The 26,339-nt window shown below is 44.1% G+C and overlaps 1 protein-coding gene across 2 annotated transcripts; it reads left to right on the top strand.

Annotated features, from left to right (window-relative positions):
* Positions 1 to 16,302: 16,302 nt before the first annotated feature.
* On the top strand, positions 16,303 to 24,354 carry PDP1 (pyruvate dehydrogenase phosphatase catalytic subunit 1). 2 transcript variants are annotated; one of them, XM_042808855.1, is made up of 3 exons: positions 16,303 to 16,393; positions 16,783 to 16,817; positions 20,351 to 24,354. In XM_042808855.1, the coding sequence occupies exons 2-3, from the start codon at positions 16,787 to 16,789 to the stop codon at positions 22,000 to 22,002; spliced, it is 1,683 nt and encodes a 560-aa protein (XP_042664789.1). In that variant the 5' UTR covers positions 16,303 to 16,393; positions 16,783 to 16,786; the 3' UTR covers positions 22,003 to 24,354. The 2 variants fall into 2 exon arrangements, with proteins under 2 accessions (XP_042664789.1, XP_042664790.1); XM_042808856.1 differs by lacking the exon at positions 16,783 to 16,817.
* Positions 24,355 to 26,339: the final 1,985 nt, after the last annotated feature.

Genomic DNA, 26,339 nt, shown 5'->3' with positions numbered 1-26,339 from the left:
GCACGACTCCCATTTCTGTCTGTGACTGACTCTGTCTGGTACTGAAGAGCGAGGTAAAACTGAAAGATCATTCCCTGAGAGAGAATAGCAGATGAAAAAGCATACCAAAAACTGCAAAAGGTCAGGTAAAAAAAGGATTGTTGCTTAAACATCCCCCTGCCAGGAAATGACCTTAAATATTCACTGTTTTGTTTGTTGTGACAAACTTGCTTATGTTTATTTGATTCAGCCTGCTCCGTGCTGCTCCTCTGGGATCTTTTCTGGTGTCATTCCCCTGCCCTCCTGTGAAGCCAGCAGTCACAGCCACTGCTTCCCTTCTCTTGGTGCCAAGAGAGGAGGGTGAAGGAACAAAGTAGCAGAGCTGGTGCTTCCAGGGGAGAAAGCGTGGTCGTGAAGTTAACCAAAACCAATCTCCCTGGAATGATCTCAAGCTAATGTTATTTTTTAATGTTAGGCCTACAATACTCTGAGTCAAAGGTGTTGTATTGTACTGTTACATGCATACGTTGCACATATCTGCTGTTACATGCAGCAACACACAAATCACTGTCATCAGCTCCTTATTACTGCCATCTGCATCTTACCAGACTTAGAAAGTATGCACTGGTGCAAAACAATTAGATATTACCAAACCCTCAGTTCTCTTAGACTCGTTCTGATCAGAAACACACATCCATGAAATGGTATGTTGAGGCCACATACCCACCTGCATGTACATACACTCTCTCTTTTTGCAGTGTAATCACTTCAGTAGTTAAAGTCACATTTTCTAACCACCAGCACAGCAAAATGCAAGTAGGAGACTTGTTTTGCTGCTCTGCTCCATATATCACTGCCAAACATCAGCCACAAAAGGGCTCAGGAATGAGTGCTTAGCTGGCAGTTCTGCTGATAACACGGAGGCAAAGCAGCCTGCTTGTTTACAGCTGCATTGTCACTGCTGACAGAACTAAAAATGTGCTTTTGTCAATGTCAACAAACAAATTAGGAGGTGCTCAGAGAGTCAGGAGCCCTGCCTACCCCTCTGTGTCAACAGGCCCAGAGGGCTGGGCACTGCTAGCAGCCAGCCCAGGAGATGGGAAGGAGGGAGAACCACCACCAGCCTGCACTTGATCCTGCTTCTCACACCACTCTGCACCAAGGTTATCAGGATTCCTATGCCCACCTCCAGGGAGCAAGGAGTCCAGACATATTGAAGAGGACCCAGATAAATCAATAGGAAATTCCTGAGGGAAGGAACACTATACCCAAAATAACAGACCTGATGCCCAGGTTTTTGTTTAAATCTCACACGCGCCCATGGCTTTATCTAAACTCCCAGTCTGAAGCCCAAACTCTGCTTTGTAGCTGTGAGCACCAAACCCAGCCATCCTTCTGCTGCTGGGCAAAGAGAGCACTTTGGCTTTGTAACTCTCCATTCCCCCTCATTCACTGCAGGAACTGCCATTTTTCCCAGGGATTTCTTATGGGACAGTGCTCTTCCCTCAGCACAGCCTTTGCTGTATTGAGGGCACACGTTCCTTCTTTCTACCCAGCTGCTTCTCTCCGTGGTGTTTGATGCTTGTAAGAGCTACTGCCTGATGATGTCCAAGGTGTCATTATAGCAGGTGTTGCTTCTCTTATGAGTGAAACTGCCTGTATGAGATCCAGAGATACGGTGGAATAAGAGACCTGGCTGTGGCTGTGGCTCCCTCTTTTCCTCTCGGTAGATCCTTCCTGCCATCACTCAGTGCACAACCAGGCATCAGATTGGACAGGTGTAAAATAGATCAAGGAAGCAACAGTTATACTGTACAGTTTAAAGGCATTTCACACCATGTAACAAATCCACAGCCCCCACCTCCTCACCTCAGCAGAGCCCTTCTGATGCCTCACCACCACTTGGTTATGAGCACTGACTTGAATTTCTCTACAACAAGATCCTTGAGAGTCCTGATTTAGGACCAGACCTGGTGCTGCACACCTGTAAGGGGTGGCAGAGAGCTGAGGAGGTGTCTCGCAGCTCTGGATCCATTTGAGGAAGGCGTTAAACATATTTATTTTGCCTGCAGAAAGTAAAGGAAGTGAGTGATGTAGAGCATGGCAGACAACATGAGGAAAGAGATTTCAGAAGTTTTCCCATTGTCACCATGGAGGCTTGGTGCCTACAGTAGGGTTATGAGACACCTTCTGACATCACATATATATGATATATGACATCACATATCTTGGCCTGGTCTATCACTTCGTTTTCCTTAATCACTAGACTTTGATCACCAATCCCTGAGCAGTGTCTGCCCGACCCCGGCCAAGCATCCTCAGTTGTATTGGTTTCTCACATGATGTCATATGGTATGGAATATCCCTTTGGCCAGTTTAAGTCAGCCCCCTCCGAGCTCCTTGTGCCCCCCTCACTGGCAAGACAGTATGAGAAGCTGAAAACTGAGATGTCCTTAGTTTTGTACAGCAACAGCTAAAACACTGGTGTGTTATCAACATTGTTTTTCTCCTAAAGCCAAAACATGCATCGTAGCAAACACTACAGTGAAAATCAACTCTGTCCCAGCTGAAACCAGGACATACATTCAATGTCTTGCTATGTCTTGGTCCATCAGAACCACATGCAGCTCAGAAAACACGATTACCTCTGCAAACAGGCAGCTGCCCCCTAGAAACAGAACCAGACTGCACTTCATCTCATCACCAGGTGCTGCGGAAGTTCACAGATCAGCTTTGTGAGCTCCACAGTGATTGATGTACAAAGCAACTGTACCTTACAGTCCCTCACAGGTGTGTCTGTTCTCCCACCAGACTTGGCCAGCTTGTCACTAAGTCCATCAGCAAGGCGATGTACTCCCCTAACATGTTCATTCACATTTTATGGTTTAGTTAATGATGCAAAAGAAAATGTTTACAGAATCACAGAATCACAGAATGGCCAGGGTTGGAAGGGACCTCAAGGATCATGAATCTCCAACCCCACTGCCACAGACATGGCCAACAACCTCCCCATTTAATGCTAGACCAGGCTGCCCAGGGCCCCATCCAATCTGGCCTTGAACACCTCCAGGGACGGGGCATCCAAGAGCCAAGATGCAGTACATGGAGAGATAAGCTGGTCGGTGGACCATCCTGCATTTCTCCCACCCTGATGGACACAAGTTTTCTGAGCTCAGAGACACAACTCATCAATCTTTCACTCCCTTCTTCTTGATCTCTTTCTGCTTTTGCTCCATATGCTGTTAGCAGGGCAAGCTCTGCTCAAATCCCTCCCATGCACATGGTACATGGTGAGCCCACCAGCACCATGCACATGTACCTGAACATACAGTGTGCCTCACATTAGCAGCTCACTTCTAGGTCCAGTGTCACTTTGCTCTTCGTCTCATTAGATTTGCACTACAGGGGAATTATTTCCAGTGTTAGGTTTTAATTTAAAAAAACAAACAGTTTCAATTCTACTCATTCTTCTGATGAACTTCAACAGTTTTAATGGAGGTAAACATGCACTTATTCTTTTGAAATTGTTTTTTATCACACGACTTTTCATTTTTTAATTACTCCATGAAGGTTTGGAAAATCCGATTTCCTACGGTCTGCATTTCAGCTGAAGGCTCTATGCCAGTTTGCTACGGGTATTTAATACAAAGTCAAGATGAAAGAGTAAATGCAATCCTTGTGTTTGATACAGAAGCTGGCAGTGCTGTTTCTGGAGCTGTGCAAACTGATTTAGAAAGGAAAACTCAGCTGTAGGCTTTCTGAGATAACCCAGTGCTAACTGAAGCAGGGATCTCTCTCTCGCTCCCTTTTTAAACTGAACTTTATCAGAAAAACAGAGACATCCTTAATATTCCTAACACAAATAAGGCTCAATTCCAAAAATATTTTACCTCTGAGTAACCAGGGAAATGAGCTTATTTGCTGTGCATCCTACTCCACTGACTCACCACGCAGTGCAGCCCAGAGTGCAGAACATCCCTATACAGGGACCTGACAATAGCAGCACTCAGCCAAGTGCGTGCCAGTGCTGGGCAGAGGCAGCTCACTAAAGCAATGATATCTAACACACTGACAAACACTGAACAGCTCTGTTTCCAGCTTTGGGAATTGCACTTTCTCAGTAATGGCTCTGGAGAGAGCAAAAGCCAGCACAAGGGAGGGGCAGGGCTCCCTCAGTGGGAGATGCAGGTAGAAGGAAGGAGTGCAGTGAGCATATACTGCCTGTGTGCTGTGTCTGCCCAGCCATGCTGCCCCAGCTCCTAGTGCAGACCTGGGCACAGCCATAGCCCCAAGCACAGCTCCAGGGCACTGCATCAGGGGGTGACCCCCAAGCAGGGGACAGGCCTGGCTGTATCAAGCCCTCGCCTACAGGGCACTCTGACCTGGCTTGCAATCTGCTTTGCAATGACCCAGGCGTCTGCAAAACCTCCAAACCATTACCAATTATTCATGTGGCATTCTGGATGTGCTAGCAAACAGTTCCTGGAGACAAACTGTTCTGGCAGTCAGACAGATACCTTATCAGCTCTCATCTAGACGAGGAGCTGTTTGCTTCTTGGTAGATACTACATGAAGTCCTTGACAATTCCTTCGTACCACCCACCATCTCAAGACCCAATCCAAACTGCACAGAAGTCCACGTTCAGACTGAATCCAGTCACACTACCATCTCTTTTTGTTGGCCAAAATAAGTGCTAATACTATATAAGTCTTTACAAACAACATATCCTTCACAAAAAAAGGAAGTCAAGGTTCACTTGCTTGTTTTATAGTTCTTATTACTGCAACACATTAAAATAGCAAGCTAAATTTCAAGAAATAATTAGAAGTTATGCACAGAATTTATGGGTGCAGAAGAAATCATGTAGCTCACTGCTTCTGCTGAAAATGAGGGTGAAAAATGTCCCCCCTCAGACAATTCTAAATGAATGAGCAGAATTTTTTAATTACGGAGATGGAAACGTGTCCTCCATTGTACCTGAGCAAGAGGGGAGAGATAAAAAACTAGAACTGCACTACAATAAAGCTTACTTCTGAAGTGAGCTGTAACTATGGTAACCTTCATTCACAGTATTTAATGGGGAGGACAGAAAGATGGTGCTCTCGGCGAGCCTGAAGAAATTATCTACAGCACTGGCTGACAAATGTTCCAAAGACATGAACTTCCACAAAAATTAAATCGGTAAGAAGTTTAAATTTGCATAAACATAAATTTGCACTTGAGATTACCTCTGTATTCCCTGATTACATTGGCTACAGGACACATCTTCACCAAACAGCCAGGCATTCTGAGAAATGTGTTTCAAGACGACAAGCAAAGGAAAAAGAAAAAAAAAAAGCGAATTCCAAAATTCAGTGTTAACATAAATCTTAGTAGAATGTGCTGTGATTGTGCAGCTAGTGTTAAAAGCTGGCATTGTTACCAGCAGTAATGATTTCAGATTTCCTTGACTGTACAAAAGCTAGAGGTGGCACTGAGCCAGATTCTCCTCTCACTCCATGTTTTTCCTTTCCACATCCAACTTCTGATGCCAGGAGGCAGCTTCCCTTGCCAGCTGCTGCCACACACGTGGACAACAATTGTTTTGCTCTGCTTCATAGGGTGGCCTTCGTCCTGCTCATTTCTGATGAGATCACGTTTTGGAGTGCCCACCACAGCAGCAAGATGTCACAACAGTGGTGGCACCCAAGGTTGGGACCAACTACAACATGAGCTACATGGCCAGTCCTGCCCCGCTGCTCAGACATGGAGATGGGCTGGTGGGGGCAGCTCCCAGAGAGAACTATTTCTGAAAGGCTCCCAAACTCAGCAGATGGTGGGAGCTACCTTGCCAGGGAGGGAAAATAGGGATTAGAAGTAATTTGTGCAATTCAGCAAGCCTTTGCATCGGGGTGGGCTCTCTACAGGAGACAGGCTTTTAACAGCTGCAGGCAGCTGGTCCAGAAAGTGGCTGTAGCTGAAAGACGATAAAGCAAAAGGAAGAAAAATAATAGTTTTCAAAAATCAAAACTCTTTATCTATTTGAAGCTGTCTGGTTTAGGCAGCCACTGAGTGTACTTTCACTTGCTGCTTATCAGCTTTCAGAAGAAGAGAAAGAACGCTGCGGATGCTTTGATGTTCACTATACCAATGCATGGCGTGGAACAGCAGCAGAGTGACAGTCTCCTTAACCAGTTAGCCCCACAGGATTGACTAGCGGTGCTTGGATGCAAGAAAGAAGGATTTCTACTCCTCAGGGATGGGTGGCAGGGCTCTTATCACTGTTATTCTCCACAGTGTAACAGCAGTGCCCTTGTGGGGCCAGAGTCACAGCTTCCCAGCACCTCATCTGATGAATTGGCCTTGGCTGGAAGGCCAAACAGCCTTAGACACGGTCACAAAACCTGAGGAAGAGGTCCAAAAGGCACTGTGATTGCTGCAGGCATGCTCAGACCCTGCAAACATGAGGGTCTGGTGCTGTGGCCTTTAAGGAACGGTCTTAAGGAACAGCCCTGCAGAGTTGGAAGATACTACAGTCCCTTATCCCTTAGTTGAGTTTTCCTCACTTCATATACAACATCACTGCTCACAGGTGGGTTGGCACTGCTGGTTACAAGCATGCGGGGTCATGCAGCATTTGAGACCAGGAGGTAAGGCTGTTTTCACAGGTCATCCTTAAGCATTTAAACCCAGCCCTCTTTATCTATTTTTTTCTTTTGGAGGAAGCAAAACATTTGAAAACTTTTCTTTCCTGACACGATCGGAATGTTTGGGTGTGAGCCTTGCTTTGTGGCAAGCCCCGTGCCTGCAAGCACAGGCTGGGCACGGGGAGCCCACACTGTGGGCACATGGCAGCCCAAATAAATCGCAGGCTGGAAGCGGTTCAGAGTTGTCGACAACGAGGATTTGCTAATCAAAGCCCCGCGTGGCTGAAGGACGCAGCGCACTGACCTTTCCTACGGCCCTGGGAATGTCGCAGCAGCCTGAAATGACTTCCTAGAGCCGTTGCTGCTGCTCAAGTCAGGGAAGGCTCTTTGCCAGCGCTGTGTCTCTGCACAAAGCACCTTTTTCATATGTGCTTTTCAGAGAGAAGGATTTATCTCTGATTCAACAGGGCATTCAGATACCATTTCCAGATGGCCACAGTGGCTTCATTCAGTTACACGGGTTTCAAATTAAATGTTACTGAAAACTAACACGCTTCTCATTTCTCCTGAGGAGAGAAACGCTCTCCCACTTAGATGGCTGAGGAAATTAAGTGAGAAGAAAACTCCTCCCTGTTTGACAAAGGGTGTGGGATCTCAGAGCTGACTGCACATTCCTACAGCAGTATCATTGCTGTCATTTTGAATTAGAAGTGCTCATTTTCCAAGGGTGCGTTATAACAGCCTCCTACAATCGATGTGCGTGCAAGTAAAGTATCATTAGGTCTGATGGGCACCCTTTGTCTTCTCAGGAAATGATTAAACGGTGTCCTCAAAAAGATGACAGTTGGGGAGTAGTAGAAATTACAGACTCATGTTTGGCACGGAGTGTCGCATTCACAGCTGTACTGAGTGCCTGCCAGGAGCCATCTGCCTACAGAACATGCCGTCTTCTAGTTGCTCGACCTGAGATAGTTCAAGAGGGTAACAGCAGTGGGAGAGAACAGGCTTTCTTTGTGCAGATCTCTTTTGCTTGGTTTTATAGCTCTCTGGAGGAAAGTGAGTTTGTTGCCAATTTCCAAGTGATGGCAGGTTCAAGCAGTGCTTTCTAGATTAACCCAAGGCATTGCTTTTTGACCCTGGGTAAGGTTTTTCTTCATTATCAACATGCAAGAAAGATATAAACCTTTCAGTTCTATATTCTACCTGCTGAGATGTGCAAACATACAATAGCAAATCTTGAACTTAGGAAAATTAACAGTTTTTGTTTGTATGTTTGTTCTTTGTTATCATCTCTTAAGGCTCGGTAGCCCCTGGTCTCCTTTTCACCACCCCCTCTTTATGGCCAGTCCTGTGTGATCCTAGCAATCACCCCTAGTTGTGTTTCTGGCACTGGTTACACTGCAGCAAACTTTACACAGTCCCTCAATTTAACAAGACACGTACAAAGTTCTTGTTTTTCTGAGCACTGCAAAAAACATCCAGGCAAACAGCAAGAGCCTACCTGTGCTCACATTCAAGCCCCTTCCAGGAAGCCCTTTGCCCTACTGTTCCCTTTTTTCTGTCGTTTTTAGTGACATGTCCCTGAATTCACTTTGCCCTTTCATTTTTTATGGTGGTTCGTTGTTGTTGTTTTGTCCCTTTTTTTCCTCTTACATGCATATTTGTGATTCATATTTATGGCTTAACCACCTTCTGTCTGTGCCATCTACCAGCACACTGTAGAACCAATCTGCACGGGATTTACTATTGCCTAATTTTATATCAGATCCTGCTCCCTTGGCTCTGGTGCATGTTCTTCCCTGCTGGTGCCTGCTGATCCATCTATGGAGCCATGCCCTCAGCTGCTCTGTGTGAAACAATCCAAGCCTGAAAGTATTTTTTGGCCATACTTTAAATATGGGCAGACACTGGGGTTAGCACTCTGGCTCTGGTGGTGACTTGGAGGGCCAGGGTGGGAACATGAAGGAGGATACAAGGAAGAGCTTCCTATGGATGAGGTACAGCTGGATGGCATAAAGCAGGCAGACCACAGAGTGAACAGAAACCTGCCCAAAGGACTTCTGTTCTCTGGTTTTGTGCCTTTTACCAGCACTGCTATGACTAAGCCAGATTACCCATGAGCGTAGTGACACAGTGGTCACTGCAAGCAAGTTGACCATTGGGTGGAACGAAACACTCAAGTACACACCTCGACTGTGGACCTCATGTTTGCTGTTGAGAAAAAACAGTAAGGGATAGTAATTATTGTGAGCACTGAAAATGAATAAGCACTGATACTGCCTATGATGGAAATATTTGTGAATGAACTTGTTTTCTGAAGACTGAAAGTAATTTTTTTATTCACTGTCTGATGTGTATTTACATAATGCATACATACCAAATGATACAGCAATGCATATAAAAGAAACAGGAATACTGTGACAGTGCAGTTAAGGAAGCAGTAACACTGCCTTCAGGTCCAGCAGCCCTTGATAACCAGCGCTGTAATTTAAAACGTAAATGCTTTTCTGAGCTCATCTATTCTAAGCTGGATAGAGCCCAGCATGTTTCAGTTTTTAAATAACTCATTCCCATGACCTTTGCAACTCACTAACTTACACAACAGTGCAAAAAAGAGGCCCATACACATGACTCAGGCTGCCTTAGGGTTGCTGAAATTTAAGAAGGCAGCCTACATAGCATAATCACAAGCAAAAAGAAAATAAAAGACTGATTATATAACATCCAGTCAAATTGAACAAATCTCTGCAGTCATACAAAGCTGTGGGCTGCAGAGATGCACCCAAAGCTCAAAGAAGTTTGAATGAAACAGCCTGCTGCGGTTGTTCTTTAGCCTTGGTGCTTTGTATTGGAGCTAGTAGGAGAAATAATCTTTCCTCCCAGAATACACCGTACCAGACGCCTTACTGAATGTCTTTCTGATGCTTCTGGATCTTTCTGGAGCATCCTCACAGGCACAGTCCATCCATGGGGAAATCTGTCATTTTGCACCGCTTCCCTGAACGCTGCCACCAGGGCATCATTGATCTGTGCAGCTGAATAGTCAGGTTATTTGGAGTTCCAAAATAAATCCAGTACTGGGCTGGAATCTTGTGGCACAGAGGTGCCAGTCTGTGGCAAAACAACAGCTGGGATTCCTAAGTGACCTTCTGAAAAACTCCTGAGGACAAGAACAGCACTCTGAAAGCAAGCCTGGTGGAAATAGTCACAGTCCAGCTTTATTTTACAATTAAAATCTTGCTCAGCAGCATAGCTTTGTTCTGCTGAGATCAACAGGATCTCTCAGAGATGATCATCTCCAGTTCCTCAACACCATAAAGAAGTTCAGAGTTCTCTTCTATGGCAAGGTTTTGCTCCTTCCTCCAGTTCCTAACTTACTGCGGAACAGCCCAGTGGCAAACACTTAGAGAATCATAGAATCATGAAGGTTGGGAAAGACTAAGATCACCTAGCCCAACCATCGTCTCATCACCACCACGTGCACTAAGCATGTCCCTCAGTGCTACATTTACACGCTTCTTGAATGTCTCCAGGGACAGTGACTCCAACACTTCCCTGGGCAGCCTGTGCCAATGCCTCACCACTCTTTCTGAGAAGAAATTTTTCCTGATATCCAACCTGAACCTCCCGTGGTGCAACTTAAAGTCATTATCCCTTATCCTGTCACTGGTCAGAGAGGAGGTCGACCCTCACTTCACCACAACCTCCTTTCAGGCAATTGTAAATAATAAGGTCTCTCTGAACCTCTTTTTGTGCAGACAGAACAATCCCAGTTCCCTCAGCCACTCCCCATGTTCCAGGTCCCTCACCAGCTTCATTGCCTTTTTTTTGACATGCCCCAGTGCCTCAGTGTCTTTCTTGTAGTGAGGGGCCCAAACCTGCACACAGTACTCGAGGTGCGGCCTCACCAGCACTGAGTACAGAGAGAGGATCACCTCTCCAGTCCTGCTGACAATACAAGCCAGGATGCCACTGGCCTTCCTGGCCACCTGGGCACACTGCTGACTCATGTTCAGCTGGCTGTCAATTAACACCCCCAGCTCCTTTTCCTCCACGCAGCTTACCAGCCACTCTGCCCCAAGCCTGCAGTACTGCATGAGATTGTTGTGACCAAAGTGCAGGATCCAGCACTTGATCTTGTTGAAGCTCATACAATTGGCCTCAGCCCATTTATCCAGCCTACCTTCCTGGCCTTTCTAGGCAGGTCAACACAATTTGGTGTCCTCTGCAAACTTACTGAGAGTGCACTCAATACCTTCATTCAGAACTCAATCCCCTCGTCCAGTTCCCTTTAACTGGAAAACACTGGTATAATTTTTACCTTCTGCCCAGACTTACTGTTTTTCCAGGAGGCTATTCTGACTGTGTGACCACAGGTCAGCTGAGGTGAGGGTAATCCTTACTCCAGCAACGAAGACTGGTCTCTGACACACAAGAATCTGCCACTCCTTGACTCAGGACTGTGACCAGGGCTCTGTGACCTTCTGCTGACAGTACTTCACCTGGAAGAACTGAGTAATTTACTGGATCTAGCCTTACAACTTCAGATCTTTTCAAATGTTTTTATTAGTTAGACTATATTGTCAGATATTTGTCTGTGGCTTGACCTAAGCTAATCCTTTCCACAGCCAACAGCAAAGTATTTTCTCTCTTTTGTGCAGCACACTGTCCAGGGACAAGCAGATAAGCCAAGCAGAAGGTAAGAGGATGAAACAAACACATCTTTGGTTTGTTGTTTAAAAACAAATACAAACTAAACATACGGTATAAAACAATCAGTAAATATTTATGTAGGTGGGTTGTGACTGAGACAGTGACTCTATTTATCAAGGAAAACAGTAACCTAACTCATCTTTCCTCTAATGAAAAAAAGAACAAATGCTTCTATTTTTGCATCACATACAAATTTTAAATTCCAAAGGATAGAGCTGGATGTTATTTTCCCAGTGTTTAGGCAAGGATAAACTGCAGGAAAGTGTGAAAGTGCTCTCTTTTGTCTGGCGGTCTTTCTAACCTTCCCTGTTAGACGAGGAAATGTGAAGTGTAACCCAGGGCCCTAAGACATCTTAGAGAGTAGTTCAGAGTCTGCTCCTGGTTCTAAATCTGAGCAACTGATTTAATTTCCAACGCTACTTCCCACTCCAAAGTACACTTTAGTGCCAAGAAGATTGCAGTCATTGAAGCAGATTGCTTTTCTCATCACTGGGGAAGTTACTGCTCTTTAACATTCATATTTGCCTAGTGAGATCTAAAATCAGACGGCTGTTTCTACCCACCATCACTGGCTTTCTGTCTCTTGACTGCAGTGATCTTAAGCATCTTCAATTTTAGTCTCTGAAAAAAAAATCTTTAATTTCAGAAATACTGGGGATGATAGAATGAAACTGGGATATCATTGTTCTAGCAGTCTCAGATAAAAAATGTTTCATCTGTTGCTAAATGTGAGCTATTTTCCTTCTGGCAAAATTCAGGCAGATTCCCCTCCCCTCCCAGACTTCATCTCCACTATTTCCCCTGGAGAATCTGCTGCACAGCAGCCACCATAACTGTAAATGCTCATGCTTTTTTAAATGGCTGTAGCAAATCTGTAAAAATGCACACAACAACAGCTGGAAAAGGGATCTGCCCCTTCAGAGCCAAGAGAATTCTTGGAGCCAACAGATTTCTTCCACGTAGAACAGACAGTGATGACAACTTCAGTATCATTCTTGAAGCTTGCCAAAAAGACTTTTCCACTAACAATTCAGTATAGTATATTCTTTATCAAGTTGCCAGAATGCTGAATTCCTCAAATTGGATAACAAATCCTGGAAGATCTACTCAGAGGAAGTACATAAGCTAGTGCACAACACCTATCAAATGCACGAAATGCATTTAATTACATGCTAATTAGATTTGAGGAGTACAATATGACAGTGAGAAGAAGCCCTGAAAGGGCAACAGTCAGCAGACTCATTCTGAGCAAGGAAAGCTTTGTTTAAGGAAAAGAAACCCCCTTCACACCAAAAGTGGGAAAGCATGAGACCTGGGGCTCAGGAAGACTGCAGTCTGTCCTCAGAGATGTGCTAAACTGGAAAGGCCACGATCCCAAACAGCCTCACTGAGCTGTGAAGTTGGCTTTGAGTAGGGAGTGGGGCTGTGCGACCTCCTGAGGTCCCATCTAGATTGTTCTTTGACTCTGGGATGCTGCATCCCAGCTGTTCTCAAAAAACAAAAAGCTGCCAGACGCACGGCTTCATTTTGGAAAGGAACTAAAAGTGAAGATACAAAGCCTCCAAGGAGACAAAATAAATCAAACTATCTTTGGGTCCCACAGTGACAGCAAAATGCCCCCTGGAAGCAACTCCTTCTGCAATTCCCCATTAGCTTCCCCACACTTGTATCAAAAAAGACAGCAGGGAAAGAGGAGCTGTCTCTATGACACTCCTGCAGAAGGTGGTTCAGTGCTGCTGCTTGACTCTCAGGTTGACATTCTTAAGAGATGTTTTTAAAACATCACCTTTTGCAGCACTTTAGAACTTCAGAAACTTCAGAAAGCCAAATCCAGCTGTGTTGGAGGAATGCAGTAGGGTGACTGCACCATACACAGCAAACACTCCCTAAGAGGGCAGCAGAATACATGAATGTGCAACCTAAGCCTTTCTTTGAAGCAAGACTGAATGAAGATCACAAGCCATCACTGCTTGCAGGTATTCTGTCTGCTTTGAGTGCTGATTACAAACTTCTTTTTTGCCATGTAATGCTCCTGATTTTTGTCAAAAATAAATCCTGGATCAGATTTACATTACTATCATTGCTTCTGCAGTGCTTTCAGGGAAGGTGACAAGGTAAGTTCAGCCTTGTCCTATTCCTCCCATTTATTCAGTGCATGCCATAATTCTCTCCCTTGTTTTCCCCCTTATTAGGCTTTTCTTCTGGCATTCAAAACTTGTATGACTCTTCTTTTATGCTCCCGGTTGGTAAGGCAGCATGCCAGCTGGGAGTGTTTGATCTGTGCATACAACTTTGAGCCAGCTGTCATAGGTGACTGCTCTTTTCACCAGGCTCAGGAGCAAAACAGCATTTTGGGAACACCGCGGGCAGAGATACTGTAAAAATGTTAACAAGTCTAGGGACATAAAATCAATGGAGGAATTACTCTCTGTTCCTGGACCTGCTTTCAGTAAAACTAAGCTGATAAAATACTTACTCATTGGGCACAAAAACTTGCTTAAACTAGGAAGTTATTATAAGCATTGTATTTAAAACAAAAATGCATTCCAATGACCTGTAATGCAGATTTCACTGGAAAGCTTGTGAAGAAAGCTTGAGAGTAACTGCTGCAGCACTTAAGCTGCAGTGAAATACACAGCTTTATTGATCCTGCAGTGCAGAATTACACACTGTTGGCCACAGACAAAGCAAACAAGAAATGATGTGTGTTGTTAAACTCACATGGTAAACCTTTCAGGGTGAGATTTCACAGTTTTGGGAGTAGCTACAAGCAATTGCTTTTCTATCAACACTTGATGTAAATATGAAAGAGTGAACAATCTGCTTTTATACTCACATTTTCTTTAAAATCAGCAAAATGGACAGTTGCTCAAAGTGCATGAAAAGGTTTTAGCAGCACCAATGTGAAGGAAAAAAGAAACCACATAACTTTCCAGTCAGCCTGCAACATGTAGCTCCTGGCGCACCAGCTCACTCATATCAGTTTAGGACCAAAATGTCAGCCAAGTTTTACTATTTCATCCTTCATTTGTGGGATTGACTTGAGGCTAAAGCCAAATTCTCACACAGTATTTTAAAATTCAAGTTTTATTGTATTTTATTTTGTTTTTAATATCTGTGTTATGAGCAGGGTATAAGATAGGGAGCCACAGACCCAGGTATCAGCTCTTTTGGCCTTAAAGCAGGAAAAAAAAGAAAAAAACAAGGGGGGGATTGATAAGATAAACAGGGTGGCTACAACACTAGCCTTGCAATTTCACAGCATGTTATGGGGAATTGAATTAATGGTCACAAGATGTTCTGAAGACCAAGACTGCCACATGCTAATTAATTTGAGAGTTTTTTTCCTCCATAGACAACTATAGGAAGAGACTTCTTCAGATACGAAACAGGAATCCACCCTCCAAAAACCATATTGGAAATAGGAGGCAATCAGTTGTGACTTCATCCCAATCCATTTCTGCATGCCTACTCATACAGCTATCACTTAAACAGACCCAGGCATGGGTCTATCTTCCCACAGCCTTATACCTTCTGATGGAGAAAGAAGATGCCTTAATTGTACCTTCTTACACAGTCTTTAGGAACATTTCTAATCTCAGCTGCTTCATAGTCACTCTTGCTGCAAGTAGAAAATTATGTAAATGGTGGCTGTTACAGTATTCTGCCAATCTATTTCTATCCATGTGCTACTGTTAAAAAATTACTCATCTTCCATTGCATACAATGAAATATTTTATGTACAGTGGTGCCTGTCATATATGCTTAACTTGCTTTTCATTCCAAAACGTGGTGCAAAGAGAAAATGATGTGCATTTCTAGAGAAATAAATATCAACAAAGTCACTCCGAACATCAATCAATGATAATTTGAATATTCTGTACTTTCAACTGCTGCTGTGGGAGAGGTGTATATTGAAGGATGGCACAGTGTCTTCTCAGCCAGTTTCCACACACGGGGTCATCAGGCAGTACTTCCCACTTTCCTGTATCCCAGATGTGCCTTTTGAGTCTTCTGGGTAAATAAGCACAGACATTTTCCTTTGTTTTCTCTGCTCATTTCACCACACATCTGTAAACAACCTAACGTTGTTGGGTAAAGACATAAATATGGTAAAAGACCCAGGTTTTGTTATAGCCATGAATGGAATGCTGGTTGCAATACCTCACAGGTGAATGTCTGCTGCCAGCACCACAGCAAAGCGGGCATCCTGGCCACACGATGATTAAAAAGCCATGAGAGCACATGCATCTGTAAGCAGAGAAGACAAAGGAAATCTAAACCTTGTTGAATTTATGTACTTTCTGCATTCCGAAATCATGGAATAGCTTGGGTTGGAAAAGACTTTAAAGATAGTCTAGCTCCAACCCCCTGCTGTGAAAAATGTGTACAACGAAGGCTTGCTCAAAGCATCGTGAAGCTTATGCAAAAGTGAACGCTGACTCAGAGATGTGGAACGCGGATGGATGTAACACACAGGGGGCCGCAGCTCTCTTCTGGGCAGGGCCGTGTGCCCCAGCAGCCTCCACAGCCGTGGCGTTCCCCAGCATAGCGCAGAGGACCAGCCTGAGGCCCCCTGCCCTTGTCCGGATTTGGGCTGGTGATGACAAAACACTGCGGAGCGTTTTGGGGAGACGGAAAGCCCTTTCCCGGGGCGAGGGCACAGCTCCGCCACAACCACCGTGCCCACACCGTGCCCAGCCGCCGCCCGCCCCTCACAGCGGGGCGTGGCCTCGCCTCACGCACCGCGCGGGTGAGAGAGGGAGGGGGCGGCACTGCGCCATCGTCGCGTTCGCGCCTTCCCGCCCCTGCGCGCGCGCAACGCCCCGTTCTTCTTCCTCCCCGCTCTGCGCTCCCTCAGCCGCCGCCGAACCTCCGCGTCACGTGACCTCCTTGCCCTCCGCGGCAGCCAATGGGACGTGCGTCGCGGGCGGCAGGGCCTTTATAAGGCGGCGCGCAGCACAGCGGCCGCGGCATTGAAGTGGTGGTGGCGGGGGGGTGTGCTCGTCCGGCAGGGCGGTTCCCGCAGTCGCTTCCCGGGGTGCCCGGGCTGAGGATCTCAGGAAGGGGCCAGGTCTGTGTCTGCGCGGGAGGAAGGAGGGGCTCCTCGGAGGGTTGCGGCAGGGAGGAGGGGGGCTTGGAGGGGCGGCCATGTCGCGCCCGCGCGGCGCCTCGGGGGGTAGCGGTCTCCGCCGCGGCGACGCCCAGCGCTGGCGGGGCGGGGCAGGCAGGGAGCGGCGTCTCGCCCCCGCCGGAAGGAGAGCGGAGCCCGGCGGGCGGGGTGAGGGATCTGTGTGTCCGCAGTCCGGCTGCGTATGTGCGTGCCTCCTCTCTGCGCCCCTCCGCAGCGCCGGAGCTGTCTGTCTGTCCGTCCGTCCTCTCTAACGAACTCTCTGCCTTGCTTCTCCCCCCCTTCCCCCGGGCTTCTGCTTTGTGGATGTTGGCGGCTTCTTGTTGTGACAGGAGAATGTGTGTGTGCCCCGGGCCCAGGCGCATCGGTACGTATCTCGCAGCGGGGCTCTCGGGGGGCGGAGGGGCCGGGCGGGGCGGAGGGCCGAGCCCCGGCACGAGGGAGGGCTCAGCGCTCCTGGCCCGTGTTCCTTCTACCCCGTGTCGCCAGCGTTGTCAGGTGCCCGAAAGCCACCGGTGTCGTTGCACAGCTCAGGCGGGTGCTGGAGAAGCCTGTCGGTGGCATCAAGTGTCCTTAGCGTTGTATAGCCATAATGCTTCGCCTTAAAGCAAGGAATTGTGTGTTTGTTTCATCAGGGTAGCACTACTGAGTCCTTAAATTACCCAACTCTTTATTTACGGTGCTTGTGTATTTGTACCCTCTTCTAGTATTGAAGAGGCTTTTAAGACTGCTGTGATACTAATCACCTGACAGATGTTGACTAGATAGTAAAGATTTTTATCTAACATCCTTTTTGTGTTCTTTCATCTCTTGATCAGCTGTAATTAGCAAGGGGATTTGAAGTACTGAAAGGGTACTGCAGTGGTTAGATTTAGAGGCATCCATGTTGCAGGGATAAATGAGAGAGACTTGGAATGATTTCAGTTGATGTTGGCAGACTTGGAATTTCTCTTCGACTTGATCAGCAGGACTTAAATCTGCTATGCAAAACAAGTTGACAGCTTAAAGTGACAGAGAGTTGCTGTGAGGGAATGTAAGAGATAGAAGATTGGAGGCTGCATCCTTATGCATCTCCAGTAATATTTATAGAATCATAGAATCACAAGCTTGGAAATGACCTGCAAGATCATCCAGTCCAACCGTTACCATTGCTACCACAAACTAAACTACATCTCGTAGCTCCTCATCCAGACACCTCTCGAACACTGCCAGGGATGGCGACTCCACCACCTCCCTGGGCAGCCATTCCAGTGCCTGATCACTCTCTGAGAGAAAAAGTTTTTCCTTATGTCTCATCAAAACCTCTTCTGGTACAACTTGTAGCCAGTTTCCTCAGGTCCTGTTTGTTGCCTGGGAGAAGAGGCCAAACCCCTCCTCATCACAACCTCCTTTCGGGAAGTTGTAGAGTGCAATGAGGTCTCCCCTGAGCCTCCTCTTCTCCAGACTAAATAATTCCAGCGCCCTCAGACACTCCTCATGAGATTTGTAGAAGATTTGTAAAGAATCATAGAATCCTTAAAGTTGGAAGAGACTTCTGAACGCTATCTAGTCCAACTCCCCTGTAGTGAATCCACAGCCAGATCAGGTTGCCTAATTACTAAATTAATAACTAAAAATCAGCAAAGTGAATTCTGTTCCTGAAGAGCCACTCTTAACAACAGTATGTTTGCAGCTTTTCTTCATCACGGGTTGACAGTGAAGCTGTCACAACAGTTGTGGAAACATCCATTGGTCATCCCTGAACAGGAATATATAGTGGGCAGGGGAGCTTGGTTCAGCAGGAGTCAAGCAGGAGACCAGTGTGAAATCCAAGGTACTACTGTAGACTTGACACACCAGTAAGTTGCTGAGGTTCACATTCTGTAAGCAAAGTTGTGTGTATTTCTTCATATGGTATTTAAAAGCAACGACTGTTACCAAAATAGCTGCTTTATAATTAGAAGGCAGTAATCGACCTTAAAAATCTGTATTGCACTTCACTTCTGTCATGCTGTATGCATGTGAAGCCTGGGCTAGAGAAATATACTTTCTGGGAAGCAAATGATTAGCATAAATTTAGTACGCATTTGGAAGTTCAAGCCAGAGCATAGGGAGAGTTGGCAGTAGTGCAGCCAAAGCTCTCCCTGGTAGCTGAACAACAGAAAACTGGCAAGTCAGGCATCTTAGCTGTCAATAGGAGACGTGGGATAAGTCAGTGGAAAATCTTCTGTCACTACAAGTCAAGACTGATAAACACTGGTTTGTAAGGGGTGAAGATATTGTGCTAGAAGGCTTCCAGAGTAGTAGACAGTGTTATTTTAACTGATTTTCAGCACTTTACATACTTTGTATTAGAGAAGCAGGATTCTCTTAGAATTGTCTTAGAGCATCATCACTTGCTTTCTTACAACACAAAGAATGGAGTATATTCCTCTGTTTCTGGATACTTCTTGGCTGATTATCTGAATTCTGTGACAGAATCTGTGAAAAGCATGGAGGAGCAGTGATGGAGCTAGTGCTTAAGAATAAGAATTTAAGTTGTGGATGCCCAGTCCCTGGAGGCATTCAGGGCTAGGCTGATGTGGCTCTGGGCAGCTTGGTCTGGTGGTTGGCAACCCTGCACATGGCAGGGGGTTTGAAACTGGATGATCTTTGAGGTCCTTTTCAACCCAGGCCATTCTATGATTCTGTGAAGAATAATGCTTAGGACTCCAGGGAGCCTTGTATATTATGATTTGTCATGATCCTTTCTAGGAAGAAGTTGAAGCTTCATCATGAAAGATGGAAAAAAGTAAATGGCCATTAGCTGTACACTTCCCACAAAAGAGTATAATTCCCTTTTCTTTGCCCTGTGGAATTGCTTTTCTGAAGTATGGTGTTGTAAGAGTCTTCCTGAGAATGAAACATAATGGAGAAGATTTAGGCGGTGCTTGCACAGACGTTGTAACTGGGTATGTAAGTGGAGATAAGGAATGTGATGTTAGAGTACTCTGTTATCAGAGGAGTGAAAACTTAAATGAAAAATTTAGGTTTAGGTTTAGGAAAAAGTACTAATATTTTTCTTGAGTACTTGGATTTTGATGTAGCTTTGATTTATTGTACATGGCTCTCCTCTATTGATGAAGGAAAACACAGCTTGTGTAGTTCTTCACCTTTAAATTATAATCTTTCAAACTTATTGGGATTGATGAGCTGTTGGTAACAGAGATGTTCTCTGCCACTTTTATCCGATAAGCCAGAAAATTGTTGCCTAGACTCCTGTGGCTATATGTAGATATAACATAGCATATATGTTCACAAGTGTGATGAAATTGTGTGTGTGAAAAGGGGGAGAAGAAACATCCTGTTAGAAACAACCTGCTGCTGGCTTCTGTTTGTCTGAGATCTACTTACTGCTTGCATTTTATCACCTAAAATGTATTTTTAAAACCACTTGTCTGTTATCTCAGTTGTTTTGGAATCTTTGTTAGACACATTATCTCTTCAGCCTTACAGAAAGACTATTTTCTTCCTGTCACATCTGGTTCTGTCAGCTGGAATCTCAGGATTAGTAGGAAGAGAAATCTCCATAAAATACTTGCAGAGTGTAGCACAGCTATAGCATGTTGTATGCTAACTGTTGCTTTAACTTGCATCTGAAACTGTTTTCTGTCTGGATTTTGTTTCCACTGCCCTCCTACTATTTGAGTGGTTGTAAAAGCTACCATATCTATGCTGAAGTTCAAAGTATGGTAGCTTTGTTCTAGCCCAACACACTGTATATAAACAAATGCCTCTTCCTCTTCTGTTCCCAGACATGCTAAATCTATGTACTTCATATTATGAGGAACTTTGTTCAGTGACTGTAAATGCTTTAACAGAGACTTCTGTGAGATATCTGTTAGCTGTCTCTCTAAATGCAGTTGTTCTCTTGCCTTTCAGCAATTCCAGTCCGAAGCTCCAGGCTACCACTGTTATCTGATGCCATGCCAGCACCAACTCATCTGTTCCCATTGATTCGTAACTGTGAGATTAGCAGAATATGCAGTACTATGTGCTACTGCCACCATAAACATCTGTGTTGTTTATCGTCTCATTTTGCTCACGGTCACTTCAGATATGCACCTCAGAAGAAATTTGCAGCACTCTATAGGCCAAAGGAGAACTTCTATCAGTTTATTCACGCGAGGGATTATGCTTCTACACCACAGAGGTTTTACCTCACTCCTCCGCAGGTCAACAGCATTCTGAAGGCAAATGAATACAGTTTTAAAGTCCCAGAGTTTGATGGTAAAAATGTAAGTTCTGTCCTTGGCTTTGACAGCAACCAGTTGCCTGCTAATGCTCCAATAGAAGACCGGAGGAGTGCTGCCACTTGCTTACAGACAAGAGGGATGCTTCTGGGTGTGTTTGATGGCCATGCAGGTTGTGCTTGTGCTCAAGCTGTCAGTGAAAGACTGTTTTACTACATTGCTGTCTCCTTGTTACCTCATGAGACTTTACTTGAAATAGAAAATGCTGTGGAAAGTGGTAGAGCTCTCTTACCTATTTTACAGTGGCACAAGCACCCCAATGATTACTTCAGCAAAGAAGCTTCCAAGCTTTATTTCAACAGTTTAAGAACTTACTGGCAGGAGCTCATTGATCTCAATAGTGGAGAGACTACAGATGTGAAAGAGGCTTTAGTTAATGCTTTTAAGAGGCTCGATAACGATATTTCTCTGGAAGCTCAAGTAGGAGACCCAAATTCTTTTCTCAACTACTTAGTACTAAGAGTAGCGTTTTCTGGTGCAACAGCCTGTGTAGCCCATGTGGATGGTGTTGACTTGCACGTGGCAAACACAGGAGACAGTAGGGCCATGCTTGGAGTTCAGGAGGAGGATGGATCTTGGTCTGCAGTTAATCTCTCCTATGACCACAATGCGCAAAATGAACGTGAAGTGGAACGTGTGAAAACAGAGCATCCAAAGTCTGAAGAAAAAAGCCTTGTGAAACAAGATCGTCTCTTAGGCCTTCTGATGCCTTTCAGAGCTTTTGGTGACGTGAAGTTTAAGTGGAGTATTGAACTGCAGAAGAGAGTAGTTGAATCGGGCCCAGATCAGCTAAACGACAATGAATATACAAAGTTTATTCCTCCAAATTATCACACTCCCCCATACCTCACAGCTGAACCAGAAGTCATACATCACAAGTTAAGGCCACAGGATAAGTTTTTGGTTTTGGCCACGGATGGGCTGTGGGAAACTATGCACAGGCAAGATGTGGCTAGAATTGTTGGGGAGTATCTCACCGGTGTTCACCATCAAGAGCCGATAGCTGTCGGTGGTTATAAGGTAACTCTGGGACAGATGCACGGTCTCTTAACAGAAAGAAGAGCAAAAATCTCTTCAGTTTTTGAAGATCAGAATGCAGCAACTCACCTGATACGCCACGCAGTGGGCAATAACGAGTTTGGCACTGTGGATCACGAGCGGCTGTCCAAGATGCTCAGTCTTCCAGAAGAGCTGGCTCGAATGTATAGAGATGACATCACAATTATCGTGGTGCAGTTCAACTCGCATGTTATAGGTGCATATCAGAATGGGGAACTGTGAATTTTGTTGTAGTGAACTACTTACCAAAGCTGTAACAATGGCCAGTATGAGCAGCAGATGGGAAAAAGACAAATTCAATAAGCAAACAAATTTCTTGCTTGCTAGATTTAATGTATCTATTGTTTCTGCCTTCCCCCAGAGCTCTAAATACAAGAGAAGTGCTATTGACCTAATATAAACTTGAAGAGGATGTCTGGGAAAAGAGATTTCTGTAATAACTTTGCACTATTGATTTCATGAATGCTGCTAGAACAATGCCTTGAATTTGGCAGATCTGGATGAGGGAGGGAAGGAGTATAAAGGATTAAATATCAAGCATCTGGTTGTTCAAGAAAAAGCCTGTTAACATCTGAAAATATTCACACTCTTAAAAAAAATGAGTAACAAGGAATATTGTTGCAAGAATTCTCCCTGTAGGAATTCAAAATAAGTGTGGTTACCTGTGAGTATATTCTGTCAGCCTTTTCCTCTGAATAGGAGGATAACTTAACCATGTAGGTCTTCAGTGTAACAAAGTTGTCTTGCTCTCATATAGACAATGTCGTTCACTTAAGAATATTTGTTTAAGTGTTGACTTTCAATGCAGGTCTAAGCCATAATCAGTACTTGAGATTCTGTTACTGCTTAATTGTATCCTATACACAGTAACTTCTAAATGTCTGTGCATCAGTTGCTTCTTGGCTTGTAGGTTCCTGCACAACTTGTGGGGCAATAATACATTACAACGTGCAGTAAGATATCAAGTAAAGTTGTGGAGGACCTCGGTGTGAAGAAAGCTTCAGACTCTTTAAAGAGTTAGCGTTGCTGGTCAAGACCATTGTGTTTCCTAAAGGTCATGTTCTTTATGGACTCGATCCCTGTCTGGTGTTTCTTATCTGGGAGGATAAATTTTCACCTGAGAAGATCAGGAAATCATTGCTAACCTCATTGTGGCTTTGTAATTTGCACTCATTTTCTTTGGCTATTTCAAATAGTGACGTATTGGATGTTTTGCACTTGAACACATATTTGTAAGTATGTCAGGTTGAAAACTACAGATTACAAAATGAAGTATGGTTTGTAAGTAGAATTTCAGTTGGGGAAGCCAACTGGCATGCATGTATATGTTTAATGGCTTTTTCTAGCAACTTTATTAGCAGCTTTTTATCTCTGGACAGCTGGTGTATGCATGTTCTTACAGTCCAGAATGTATTATCACAACAGTCTCTTGGATGAGTCTCTGGCTTGTGGTTGAATTTGAACTTACAAGGTAGTGTCCTGGGCTGTAACTTGTGTGCCTAAAGTTGTTGGGCTCATAACTGTAAAAAGTGGGGACTGACAACTAATCTAATGATCATCTTTGCATCTGTTTTAGGTATGTTGCATTGTGTAGCTTACTCTTCAGCTGCCCTTACTTCAAAAACCCAAGTGCTATCTGAAATACCAGTCCCTGATGACTGATAGAACACTTGTAACTTGATTCCTGTGTTCTGGATAAACTCTTAAGCAGTGGTAGGTCAGCATATTTGATTTCATGGAGGTGCTTCAGTTAAAATAACTTCCTAGCCTTCAACACAGCAATTAAACAAACAAACAAAAAAAAAAAATTAAAAACCTAGCTTACTTTGAGTAATGTGCCATTTTCCACTAACTAAAAATATTGCCAGTTAAAGCTACTATTACATACAGGATATTTAATACTGACAGTGATCCTGTGCTGTAGTAAACATTGGGTCCTCAAATGCAGAAGTGCTGTGTGTACCTAGTGGCCTGCAGCTTTAACATGTCTGCTTATTTACCCAACTTTAAAAAAAAAAAAAAAAAAATCAACTTTGCAATAAGGTTATTGATATCTGAAGTTCACATTGAAGATGTGAACAACCCTTCTTTATTTGAAGGGGAATGGGGAACTCTAAAATGCTTAGACTAGTACTGGCTTTTGACATTGCTTCTATGTTGTCTTCTGGTGACTATCATTAGCTAGGTCAATAGACTTTGTTCTTCTATCATTCAAATACAGTATGTATCTAAGCTGTTACAGTATTTAACTTTCCTACTTTTTTTTTTTTTTTTTACTGTTAAATCTCTATTACATGTATTGATGTATTTAACCTATGTTTCTTGATATGGATCTGGGACAAGTCATGGCTGGAAGGACTGACTGTTGGTTCCATGTATAGAACTTTTATTGAGGAGAAGCTGCTTTTTGTAGTAAAGATGCGTATGTATGGGGTCAGACAATAGTATTTATGTATTGCTTGGAAACCTGCTCAGTATGTATGCAGTGAATAGAAATAGCATAACTGCCTGCTGAACAGGTGATCTGAACAAACATTTTAATAGATTCCAATAAAATGATCAATTATGCAGAAATCTGTCTGTATTTGGTTGATACAGAAAGCAATGGCTGTTTTCCTTAAAGCTTGTGAACGACTTGGTTCTCAGAAATGCTTTCCATCATCTAGTCACTGTTATGAATAGACCAGATGGCCTAACGAAGCAATGTGCAAATGGAAACAAGCTGGGAACTGGGCTTCAGAGCTTTGAAATGTCACTGTGAGGCTTGAACCCTGTATCAGGCATGCTGGTTCTGCTGCCCCCTGGCAGTGAAGCTTGTGTGTTTCCCTGTCAGTATCTCCTGACTGTTCCTGTATCAATTTGCCTTGCCTCATCATCCCTGTGGGGAGAGGGCAGTAAAGGCTGCAGATTAAGCAGTCTACAACAGTGTACTGCCTAATCTGTCATCAGTAATTTGTGGACTGTATTCTGTACAGAACAACAAAATGATTTCATACACACAGGTTCAAATGTCCTAAAAATAAGTTGTTGGTAAACTAAATAGGAACATCTTTTATACCATTGGCAGAGGATGTGTTTTGTTGCACTGCAGAAAGTACTGCAAGTGTATGGCTTAACCAAGAAGGATGGCTGAAGTTTGACAACACAAGCTTTCAAGTTCACCTTTAAGCTATCTTTAAATTCTTTATAGATGATTATTAGATGACTTCAACAACTGTTTAACAGTAGTAATCCTAGGTAAGAGGTGAGTGGGAAATCTTCATCGGGTCTGTTTTCAATTTAAGGATTTAACTGTGCTACCATTTCTTTTTTTAAAGAGTACTGGTATGTGTATTATAAAATACTGTCAAAAACAAATGCAGCATGTTGCAGCAGTTACTGTTAGAGCCTTCATGCTCTTAATTTGCATTCTATATGCAGAATTTGATGAGCACTGAACTCTGTAATTTTCTGCTTGTTTCCTTATCAGAGGGTGGAGTTCGGCATTCAGAACTCTTAAAACATGACACATGCAGTGAGGAGCATAGTTCCATCATGAAATCCTGTTAATAGCTGAACTCCCAGTCTTGGGTTTCTGTACTTTGAACAACCTTGGAGCGAAGGATATTGGGTGACTGCTTTCAGTACATATGCTTAAAATGGTTAGGTTACTCTTTCATCTCTGGGAAGGTACAGCTGTAATGAGATTACCTGGCATGGATGGAGATGCAGGCTTTCAGTCCTACCCTACACCATCAGCTCACCAATGGAGATGGTCTGTCTGCTTTCATGACTTCTAATAAATGCATGCCTCCTGATTTGCACCAGTGATCTTTACGAGCATGAGTGCTGAATGCTGTCATCAGTGCTGCTACTCAGCAGCTCAAGAGCAGGACTGGCACAAGGCATTTGGGTGTGCCAAGGGAATAATTATTCTAGCAGATAACTGTGGGTGGCGTGAGAAGTAACTCTTCCAGCCTGCCAATTGCACACTGCAGGCTGATACAGCATCTTGCTGTGTGGGACAATGAAGTTAGGTTCAACTTACCAAAATGAGCTTAAGTGATTGTCAATCTGCAACCTCCTGAGAGATGCTTCAAGTACATTAGTACTGGTTTTGTAGACACTTTTTTTCCTATTATGTTCAGAGGCTCAAGTATGGAAGTTAATAAAATACTTCATTGTTGTGTTTTGGTTCCTGTGTGAAAACAAAGGTGCTTTAAATGAGGTGGGCTTCAGAATGGATGTGTCTGTGCTTTCAAGTGCTGGGTTAATTGATTCATCCTTTTCCCCCCTCTGTTTTAATTTGAAAGCTCTCCTTTTCCAAATGCTTTTCAGGATCCTGCTTCCTATTGCTTTGCTTCTTATTCAACAATGAATGGAGGATGTTTGTGTTTTTCCTAGCACCAAGTATTTAATGTCTACCTCTAGATATTTGTGCAGTAAAAAGACTTCCTAATGTGTTTGGATTGAATTATTCATCCAGAGCTTTTAATCGTTCTGTGAACAGGTAGGTGTCTCTTTGTCAGGAGTGGTATCAACTATAATCATGCAAACTTGTTACGAGAATATTCTGAGAA

This window comes from Centrocercus urophasianus, unplaced genomic scaffold (assembly GCF_019232065.1).
Source record: "Centrocercus urophasianus isolate 14NV4802_14NV808 unplaced genomic scaffold, USGS_Curo_1.0 seq_11, whole genome shotgun sequence".
Lineage (NCBI taxonomy): Eukaryota > Metazoa > Chordata > Aves > Galliformes > Phasianidae > Centrocercus > Centrocercus urophasianus.
Note: the sequence above shows the minus strand (reverse complement) of the source record. Positions and strands in the feature narration are given on the sequence as shown.

Excerpts from the sequence above, each read along its gene's own strand:
- PDP1 (XM_042808855.1), top strand. The coding sequence starts at position 16,787 with ATGTGTGTGTGCCCCGGGCCCAGGCGCATCG. Across the intron at positions 16,818-20,350 it reads CCCCGGGCCCAGGCGCATCG|CAATTCCAGTCCGAAGCTCC; the intron begins GTACGTATCTCG and ends CTTGCCTTTCAG.